Raw genomic sequence first — 11,339 nt, 5'->3', positions numbered from 1 at the left:
GTGCGTGCGTGCGTGTGCGTGCACATGTGTGTGGGTATGCGTGCACAAGACAAAACTGAGAAGACTGAAGACGAGCTGAAAAACGAGGGAAAGCAAGAGAATAAAAACGGGCCTGAAGACGTTTTTTCTGTTTTTGTGATCACCGAGTCAGATAATCTTATGTCCACATAAAGACCATTTCAAAGTAGCAGGGCACAGACAGCGAATGCACTGACGCCCTTTACTTTTAACCTTGTCCTGGTGATAACCAGCAGCCCTTGGTCAGAGCAGCATTGTTTACTTCCTGAAACAATGTGCACCCGAATTCACTCAGCGAAACCCCAGAAGTAAGCATATCACCCGGGGATTTTTAAGCACGCTACGTCTAGAGAACGCTTTCCCCACCCTGAACACACTCTCAATAGCAGGCACGCAAGCCGCTCGGACGCGGCGTGTTTCCTGGATTGGGCGAGACGCACCTTTCTCTGGGCAGCAGCAGGTCTGCGGGCAGCAGGGGCAGCGCACGTAGCAGCAGCAGTGCTGTGGGCAGCACTGGCAGCAGCAGATGCAGAACAGCATTATCAGCAGCAGGGCACCGATGACGATGAACAGCACCACCAGCCAATCTGAGAGGGAGGGGGGGGGGGGGCGGGAGGTCACGTGTCAACCACAGATAACTCATAGCACAGAGCACAGAGCAGAACCTCACGGCATGAAGTCAAGGTGACCAGTGCTGCATGCTGGTTACAGACCTGTAGTCCAATACCACATTATCGATTACCTGAATGTTTAACAACGATACTGAAACACTGACCTGTACCTGTGTTCTTATATTTTTTTCATGGATCAAATAACATTTTTAATAGAAATTGTGAAATGAAATGATGTGTGTAATAGAACTGGTCATCAAATGGACTAAATCTGGAAGTGTGACGACAGAAGGCACTGTTTCATGACCATGTCTGTGGGACAGTGGGGCACCAAGTCATCAGACAAATACCCCCTGGGGCTGGGCAGGGGGGAGCAGGTTACTCACGATAGACGATGAGTTTGACCTCTCGGTCCGAGTCCCCCGCAGTGTCACCCGGGGCATCAATGGAGCAGTAGTACACACCGTTATCCCACCACATCACCTCGGTGATGACCAGATCTGCCCCTGTAGAGAGACACACACACACACACACACCAGCTTTTAAAAACACTGGAGAAGAATCACGTGGACATACACTGTTTAGGGTTGGTGTCTGCTGTTTTTTTGGTCCGTTTCACAACGTTTTTTGCTGAAGAATTCATACACCTTGTTTCCAATGCCTACAGTGGCTTGTTATTGCCAAACCCTGCAGACACTGTGGCCATACAGGGCTGGAGTGTTGAGACTGTTCTTCCCAAACAATTTGTAAATCTGCATCGCTGGTACAAGGCTGACCGCTGTCGAGTCATGATGCAACCAGTTTTCTGCCCATAATAGATCAGTGTTCAGTACTCATCAAACTACTGACATAAAAAACAAAAACTTTCTGCCCGTGACAGATATAGATACAGACATGTTACTCGTGTGAAAACGGTGGGCTGGTTTAAGGGGTTTGGTGTGAGACTCGGGCGCGAGGCTCAGTTTCGGGCCTTCTCCGAGGGACCCTTACTGTTCTGAATGGTGATCCTTCGTTCCCGGTACTCGGCCCCCAGGATGGGCTCGTTGCCCCCGTTCTTCTGAATGACGGTGCGCACCGTGCGCTGCCGGTCCGGGCAGTCGTTGGCGGGGTCCTGTCCCAGAGACAGCGCGGCCTGGTACGCTAGGGGGGAAGAGCAAGTGCAGTTTGAGCGCCACGAGTCAGTATGACCACAACCAGCAACACCCCACCATGCCGTCCTCCCACTGGCCCACTGCTGACTCACCCGTAGTTCTATCTCTATTTCATTTGTATAGCATTTTTTTTTCTTTTTTTTGTACAGATAACCATCACAGACACTTTACAGAGTAACAGAAGGAAAATTGGGAGAAAACCAGGTCTAAACCCCCCCAAAAACCAAGAATGTGAGGTAAAAATAAAAAACTCCCCAGTGGGAATAATCTGTGGAGGAACCTGGCTAGAGGGGAGCACAACCAACACTGGCCAGTCCGGTGTACAGTACAGATAGAACGGACTTAACATAAATGTGATAAGGGATCTATCACAGCAAATATCATCACAGTAGTTATATCATTGCTGGTATCCCCCCCCCCTCCATGCCCACCAATTCACTGCCACACCCTGAAGCTTACCTGTAGAATCTGAAATCCAGTTCAACTCTGCACTCCCAATCCATCTGTAGGTAAGTGCACACCCCCTAGCTCACCAGTTGAGTAGTACTCCAGTACTGGGTCCCCCTAGCTCACCAGTTGAGTAGTACTCCAGTACTGGTCCCCCTAGCTCACCAGTTGAGTAGTACTCCAGTACTGGGTCCCCCAAGCTCACCAGTTGAGTAGTACTCCAGTACTGGGTCCCCCTAGCTCACCTGTTGAGTAGTACTCCAGTACTGGGTCCCCCTAGCTCACCTGTTGAGTAGTACTCCAGTACTGAGTCCCCCTAGCTCACCTGTTGAGTAGTACTCCAGTACTGGGTCCCCCTAGCTGACCTGTTGAGTAGTACTCCAGTACTGGTTCCCCCTAGCTCACCTGTTGAGTAGTACTCCAGTACTGGGTCCCCCTAGCTCACCTGTTGAGTAGTACTCCAGGACTGGGTCCCCCTAGCTGACCTGTTGAGTAGTACTCCAGTACTGGTTCCCCCTAGCTCACCTGTTGAGTAGTACTCCAGTACTGGGTCCCCCTAGCTCACCTGTTGAGTAGTACTCCAGGACTGGGTCCCCCTAGCTCACCTGTTGAGTAGTACTCCAGTACTGGGTCCCCCTAGCTCACCTGTTGAGTAGTACTCCAGGACTGGGTCCCCCTAGCTCACCTGTTGAGTAGTAGTCCAGGACTGGGTCCTTGCAGAAGGACTTGTAGCGCCAGGTAACCAGGACATCCTGCAGGTTGGCGGAGGTAGAGTAGTCACAGCGTAAGATGACGGAGGCAAAGAGAGCGGTGCTCCTCTCCGTCTCGGGTACTATCACCTGGATGGACAGCACACCTGAAAGACGGACACACGAGTGAGCCATTTCATTATGAAACAGGAACAAAAACGATTAAAGAACACATAAAACACATTAAATCAGACAAAATGGGGAAGGTGAAGGGAACGAAGGGGAGATGATTGTACAATGTTTTTATTCTTATTTTTAAAAAATTCTTCCGGCAGGCACGTAGGCACGCAGGCACAAACGCACGCACGCTGAAGTCTAGGCGTGTCTCCCACTCACACATACACATATCCGCTCTCATACCTGGCCGCGCAGCAGAAACTTCTCTAAACTGGAAGAACCGGAATGACCGGTTACGAGCGGCACGTCGCGCTGGCGGCACGGCTGCCTTACGGTCACCATTGTACTTCCTTCCCTCACTAAAACACAGCAGGAGCCTCTCAACAGAGTCCGGAGACAGAGCGGCCTTGCGTGAGAGTGCATGCGTGTTCCCCCAGTTTCCTGTGATCATAACTTAAAATTTGCGTCGCCGTACTGCATACGAACAAGAAAACACATCTTTGAATTGCTCCTACTCCACGCGGTGACCTCTAGATTCAAAGTAAATACATTTATGGCTGTCCTCAGCTTCAGATATATGGCATCGTTACCTGTGGCCTGCCTGGTTAGAAATGCCTCTTCCTATTTACAGTCGCAATTAGACCCAAGGGCAGGTGACAATACAAATAAATGTAGAAGAAGAGCCAAATGAAGAGCTTTTCTTTAACTGGATTTCAGTCTTACCATACCTAATAACGAATGGGTTACAAATAACTTGCTGCAGTGCCCAGAACCACACCACAAAGAATTCTGTGAACTTAATTCTGGATCTAAAGGTCACAATAGTAAGAAACAATCAGGAGTACCACTAGTATGTATTGATTTCACGGGTTATTCACACAATACATTGCATAAAAGCAGACTTGGGTGTGGGGGAAAAAAATCTGTTCGGCTGCAATTTTTTTTTTGCAATTGATATTAAACAAAAGATCCCCTGAGAATCACAAAGTTCATAAAAACATATTTGTCTGAAGTTGCATTCCCAACATAACAGGAAGCACAGCGTAATTATGCTTTGCACACACTCTTTTTCACTGTACATGAACCAATGCAATGTTGCTAAGCCATGTTGCACCTCCGCTACAAACAACAAATGTCAGGAACTGGAAGAGAAATAGCCTAAATAGTGCACAATTAGAAAATGTCATTAAAGATTTTTTTCTTTTAAATCATAAGCCAATTTTAAAAGCAAACAAAAGGTTGTAGCAATGACATTTCAACCAAAACAAATCTTGAATTTTCACACCGACACATTGGCATTAATCCAACTGGTGTTCCACATGTACGTGTGGGTGGATGGATGACTCAGCGATAGATTTGCTGGTGGATCTATGGACCTGTGCATTTATCTACAGAAATGGTCACCTACCAGAGTGTAAACAATTAGAGTACAATAAACGGAGAGCCAATTTAATGTTGATAGCATATATGAAAACCCTCAAGAGGACCTTGCCTGGACAAACATGCTGCTTATTGACAGGCATATGTTGGAGCTACATGAACCCACTGACATCAGGACAGGATGACACATATATATAGTAATGACACTATAGTTGTTCTAGTGAGGAAGACATTCAGATCAAATGTTTATCTACACTCTTTATCTCATAGTACTGATCAAAATCACACATATCCATAAAGTTCAGTGGATCTCCACAGGGCCCATTCTAAACACTCATGTTATCTTGGTGATCTACGTTCATTTTTAAAAACTGAAATACAATCCGTTCATATAGCTGGATATTTTTACTGAATTGTTTCAGGAATACATACCCGACTCAAAGCAGTAGCCCAGCTGCGATTCATCCCCCAGTCTCTGAGTTACAAACCCAGATACCCAACCATTATGCTACAATACGCTATGCTGACCTTGTTAAAAAGTAATAATGTATCCAACAAGCACCATATCGGCACTTCCATTAGCCCTTTCAAATGGACTTTTTCCTGTGCTCTGGTTTGTACTATTGTTAGTCAGATCGCATAGAGTAGATACTCCCACCCCCAGAGTAAACAGCAAACTTCCCCTTCCCCCCCACAAACAAAGGGGTATTTCTCCCCTTCCCCCATGGAGCCCTCAATTCTGCTAAAGTGGAAACACTATATCTTACAGTACAGGTCTCTTCGAGAACAGCAGAACAGGGAACGCAGAAGTGAAAAAAACAAGAACGCTTGCTTAAGACCTTTTCGACTGAGAAAACCTGTTCGCTCATTCTTTGTGGACCTATTCAGTTTGAGGGCGTTAGGGCCCCCACAAGGGAGCTACTGTGGTCAAACAAAATCGCCATGGATACCACAGTTCTGTTTGCTTATATGGAATGTAACCTTTTGCGCAATGTCAGCATTCACTTTGATACAGGAACATGCATTTTTTTGTGATAAAAATACGGCCATCTCTCTATTCATCTGTAAACAAGTCTCTGTCACGTGATCGCTACTTGCTTGCTTAGGTCATAGTTTCACCTGTCGATGATTGACTTACTGAGCATGCTCGGTTTCGAAAAATAAAATGGAAGGTTTTAACCTACATTTCACAAACTTATATAAATACAGAAATATACACATAACTATACATCCATCGATACACCAGAATCGGGTTAAATGCTAAATGTAAATTTCACTTAACCTGTTGCCAGGAAACAAAGCAGCAAAGCCGTCGGTATCAGGTTCTTCATAGTCATAGCTTTGTATATCCAACTAGGAAACTTTTAATCACTGTCTTTCTTATTTAAGTGGTGGATCACGTCTCCATTGTAACAAATGTTTCCATATTCAATACGTCCAAACTTGTCTACCCAATCTCATTATTTTCTTGAAAAACCCGATTTTTTTCGCTTCTAGCTTCGATCTGACTTTCCGCGCAGGTGGATAGGTTCTTTTCACAAGTGATAATACATCCGTTTCCCCTCCCACCGCTCTCAGAGGCATCAGTGACCCCACCCCGAGACAGGTGCGTCACATATATAACGAGTACGGCCCCAACGCCATTTCATGCATGAAAGATGAACCGCGAATGGCGACACACGAGAGAGCAGGTGGAACTGAGCAGTAATAAGTTAACGTATTTTATTTGAATATAACAAAAATCACTAATGCCGCTTGCGTTCAGAATTACAGTAGGCTAAATAAAAAAAATATGTGCGCTGGCCTCTTAAGTTCAATAATCATAAATACACAGACGCCCGAGCTCTGTTACGGAGGCAAAGATGAATGAAGCAGCTTACAACGTCTCAAATCTTTGTTTTACAAGGGCATAAATGCTGCTATAAATGTTTCATTGATTGCTCAGCGTCACATTTTATTTCCATGTAAAATAAAGAATGGAAAAGACACATTACATTGTCCTATCAAACATTGTCTCCTTAAACAGTCCTAAATGTGTTATTGTTTTCAGCCTATTAACATATTAACACATTTTAAAGAATTAGCAGCTAAATTTCACATCAATTTGTGTCTTGAAATGCACATGAAAATGCACATGAAAAATCTTCACAAAAACAAAACTAACAAGCAGAAAAATAAATAAACTCTTTGTAGAGCAGGTTTTTTTGGAATGTTTTTTTTTTCTCTCTCCAAAATTCCAACAAAATTTTAAAACTTCATTGCTTTCAATTACCAAAAGTGATTGTCACATCAGCACTAGAATGCTCAGTTGAGAACATTCTAATTACATAATTATGATCTCACACCTTAAAGGGTTAAAAAACTGATTTGCAAATTATCAATGTTGTCCTGTCCTGTTCATCTCTTATGCAGTGTGAACTTGCTTGTGGACATAGAATCAGCCTTCCTTTGTGGTATTGTTCCAGGAACAAGCACAACTCTGCTACCAAGTCTGCTTCAAAGCATTTCCTGCTATTGTTGTTTTATACCGGGACAGATGCCAAAACCTGCCCCTCTACTTTTCAGCATTCCACTTCCTGTTCCTGTGATCTTGTGTTTTTTTTTAAATGTACACAAAGAAAAAGACATTCATGACAAAAATTTCACAGGAGTGAACAGTGAGATGCAACAGAATATTTTTAATGGTGTTTTCCAAATTATTATATATATATATATATATATATTATAGTTACTATTTTTTATTTTTAGAATGCTAGTTCTGGCACTGCATCCTGAGAGATTAATAAATTAAACTATAACAAAATACTGTATGATAAGCACACAGTGCGTTTATTTGCCAGATCACCTTATCTTGTGTATTTGTAAATATGCATAGTAATTGATGATAAGATATGAGATGAAAATCTCAGATGAAAAAAATGTCATGCAGCTGCATAAGGCTCATTCAAGTATTGATGATGTTGATGTTTTATGTAGTGCTCGTTGTTTTTTTAGATCAATTATGGAAGGAAATAATGGGTTGTTAATGTTTATCCCTATTGGCCACCCAGGGAGTTTTCCTTGCCACTGGCAGCTTTAGTTTGCCTTGCGGGGGTTTAGGCAGGGCTATACTGCATTGTGATGAACCCTTTCTAAAATGTGCAGTTTGATTGGTTGATTGATGAGCATTGCACAGAATGGCCCTATTGCGTGGCACCGTGGTGCAGTGGCTAGCGCTGTTGCCTAGCAAAGGAGGAGGGTTCCGGTCCTCAAGTCCTGGTCGGCTGGATTCTCTTTGCTTGCATGTTCTCCCGGTGTTTCGCGTGGGTTTTCGCCTGGGTACTCCGATTTCCTCTCACTGTCCAAAGACATGTACTGTAGACTCCAGGGCTCACTTGCAAAACGTAGATGTCAATCACAGTGTGACTACCCTGGTTAAATAAAGGTTAAATAAAAAAAAGAAATTGCTTAGAAGTCATAGGCTTTGGCCTGGTGTGTCCTGGCTATAGCCAGGGGCCTAGAGTGATCAGACACAGATGGCTTCCTCACACGGTGTAGTGTGTTAGTGGGGAAGCAGGTCAGGTGACTGCTGCTTGTATTTGTTCCAACGGCTGACTAGATGCTCATAAGCTTCCGGTTGTTGTGAGTGACAGGCACTAGTAAACTATCCTCTGTGCTAGCTGGCCTGTAGCAATGTGTGAAATTAAATGGTTACTGGCTTGCAGGAAAGTGCATTGGAGGTTGGATGTAATACCATGTGATATCTTCTGATCTGTCAACAGCCAATGTAGGTATTTCAATATGCCCCAAAATACGTTTTTTTTTTCATCCTGAGCCAATCATAGTTTAACTATGTTGAGTTCAAATTGGTCTTGTGCCAACTACTGTCATAGGTGCTCAGTTATACACACCTTATAGTGCCCAACACTGGCTGATCCTATTTTCTCTGTGTCTTCACTACAACAATATGATAACAGGCTTTCAGGACATCAATGTGTGCTGCAATGAGAGCAAGCTTTGTCACTACTGTGTTTGTCTTAGTGTTTCAAATCTCACAATGCATAAAAATGTATCTCGATTACTTCGTGATCTGAGGTCTATTGGAGCATAGCAGGCGACATACGTTTTACGACATAGTATGCATGACCATGTACTGTAGTTGTTGTGTGCTGTAGCGATGCATGGAGCACTGCCTAAGCCTGAATACTTACTCTTGGTTATAAGCCTTGTTTTTCCCCTCTTACACCACCTCAAAGATTGTATAAAGGGCTGTAAGTACTCCTGTTGGTAGTAAACTATGGTTTTTTGGTTTGGAGAAGTTGTTAAACGACCATCTATTCGTCCACTTCGACGAGAAGCCCTGTTCGGGTGTCATTTGTTTCATTCGAAATTTAAAAGCATATTTTTCCACATTTGGAACACTGGTGGGAATTGTTGCCATGATGAAACTTGTGTCTGTGTGTGGAACAGTACTGAACTAATTTATGATTCAGGAAAAACAAGTTTTCAGGGCTAAACAGGCAGGAACAGGCAGGCGACATCATAATATTGCATTTATTACTGTCAACTCAATTTTTTTAGTTCAAAATGTCAGTTCATTTTTTCTCAATTAAAATAAATACTGGGTTAAAATAAATTCAAACAGACTTAAAAGTATAATGTAAGAGTTTATTTTCTTATAATTGCAGGGTTTATTGGTCATAACATGCAGTTCAATCGCTTTAATTAAAACAATAAATTATGGCTTTTGGTTGAAAATGTGCTTTTGATTAATGCAATATTTTTCTGCACCTGATGCCAGATTACATAGGACATATATGAAACGAACTAATGGCAGAATTCCCAACAACCTGGAAACAATCAGATTTATTTTTGTAAATATTCATATAAAACACTTAGCGATGGCAGACGCTAATGCTCTCTCACGCTGCTGTGCTGTGCTCCACTTTCATCCTATAAACTCTCCGATCAGTCTTGAGCTGAGATGGTATCCCGGAATGAGGCTACGTCGGAGGTCCTCAAATCTGGCCCTTGAGGCCAGTAGACCTGCTGGTTTGCATTTCTCCCCTCAAATCAGGGACTGATTGGCCAGGAGATTACACTCACCTGATGCACCAGGTGAGCGTAATCAGTTGGCCAATTGGTGACATTATTGGGCCGTGGAATATCTAGCAGAAGACTGAAATCAGCAGTAATACTGACCTCGAGGGCCAGATTTGAGTATCCTGGACTACATTATTAAATGAGAATGGCGCCAGTGCAGTGGTGCTGGCATGCGGCTTGCTGTGGGGTTTCGAATGGCTGCTTGCAGTGTATGAACTGCACGATCAGCACTTTGAGCAAAAAACCCAAGGCCCCCGTTAAACAGAAGCAACCGTACTTGTGACAACTCACCTTCTACTAATTCGGGAGACCTGAAACACCTTTGTTAGTTTATTGAACAATAAAAAATAAAGTTATGAGTAATCAATTAAATATTATCAGATCATAGTACAAAATGCAAAATAAGATAAGCATACGAAGGTATCATGACCTGCATGTTCATGAATTCAGGTGCTACATTGGATGATTTACAATAGAATATTGCCCAGTTATTTATAAAATAAAATTTGTCAGTTATTTTTGATGCAACATTATGAGTCACAGTGAGAAAGCCATGCTGCAGTCAGATAAGTGCTTTATATTCCCTTCCACCTAAACATACTGACTCATTTCACTTGTCATTTTGAACGATGTAGGCACTAATCAGGACCACCTCATTAAGGTGGAGTTGAAACTTCATTCAGGAGTTGTACATGAATGAGTCTAGAGACCACGGAGCCCAATGCCTTCTGCCCACTCCTTCAGCGAGGCCCGTAACTCTCTGTCCTGTCAATCATTCCTTATGCACAAGCACAAACATTTTCAGGAGTACTTTTCACACACACACACACACACACACATGCACAAATGCTCGTACATGTGCACACATACACACACACACACACACACACGCTCGTACATGCAAACTTGCGCACAGACACATACACACATAGAACATTCCTGTTGCTTGCCGGAATCACCTGGAGGAAAAGGGAATTACACACAGGAAGTGACACAAGAGGACAGGAAACACAAGATGAAGTCAGACAAGCTTGATCTATCACTCCTAGTGTCTGACTAGCCTGAAAATCCTGGCATTATACTGAACCATTTAAAATGTTGTGTCTTTTTGTTTTCCATCCTCTCATTCTTCTTTACTTGTGCTTCCCTTCTTTATCTGTGGCCAAGGCCAAATACCTGGGTTTTCACTGAACATCTAGATGGCATTTAATGTAGTGAAAACCCTGGCTAGATTTGGTTGAAAAGTGAAATTTTCCTAGCCAGCTAGAACATAGCCAAACTAATATCCGGGTAAAACCTGAGGGAAAATAGGGCCAAAATAAGCTAACCTAGTCCGTTTAGGCCAAAACTTCTCTCAACCCAGACTTCCACCCTTCTGTCTATATTCTGGCTTGTTCTCACCGGGCTGCTGTGTATTTTCGTGACCCTAGCACACGGATACCACTGAATCCAAATCCGGCCCTGCTTTTCCTTTCTCCCAGGTAATTAACAAGAATTACAGCTCCTGACTGGCCAGGCTGTCTGCACACTTGACCCCCAGGTAGAGGGAGGGTGGAAAACCAGCAGTTCTTAGGCCCTTGAGGACCATGATTTGAGCATCAGGGACCTAGCAGTTCAAAATGTACATGACCTCCACTACTGAGCCTTTGCAGCTTATAAGGTGCACTTTGGTTTGCTAGTGTTGACTGCATGTAGTAGAATTAATATTAACGAATGCACGCACAGCTAGTATAGAATAGGTGTGTGTGTATAAAGTGCATATATTGAGTTTGTGTGAATTGTAA

General features: G+C 43.4%; 1 protein-coding gene across 1 annotated transcript in view; it reads right to left on the bottom strand.

The window, feature by feature from the left end:
* ildr1a (immunoglobulin-like domain containing receptor 1a) overlaps positions 1 to 6,064 on the bottom strand; it is a 9,332-nt gene extending 3,268 nt beyond the window's left edge. Inside the window, exons 1-5 of the mRNA XM_035394795.1 lie at positions 5,756 to 6,064; positions 2,913 to 3,083; positions 1,620 to 1,769; positions 1,016 to 1,135; positions 459 to 605 (exon numbers count right to left, since the gene is read on the bottom strand). Coding sequence (XP_035250686.1) covers positions 459 to 605; positions 1,016 to 1,135; positions 1,620 to 1,769; positions 2,913 to 3,083; positions 5,756 to 5,810 — 643 coding nt within the window. The 5' untranslated portion in view covers positions 5,811 to 6,064. The remainder of the gene's footprint in view (positions 1 to 458; positions 606 to 1,015; positions 1,136 to 1,619; positions 1,770 to 2,912; positions 3,084 to 5,755) is intronic.
* Positions 6,065 to 11,339: the final 5,275 nt, after the last annotated feature.

This window comes from Anguilla anguilla, chromosome 15 (assembly GCF_013347855.1).
Source record: "Anguilla anguilla isolate fAngAng1 chromosome 15, fAngAng1.pri, whole genome shotgun sequence".
Lineage (NCBI taxonomy): Eukaryota > Metazoa > Chordata > Actinopteri > Anguilliformes > Anguillidae > Anguilla > Anguilla anguilla.
The sequence above is the reverse complement of the archived record's forward strand: the minus strand, read 5'-3'. Positions and strand labels throughout refer to the sequence as shown.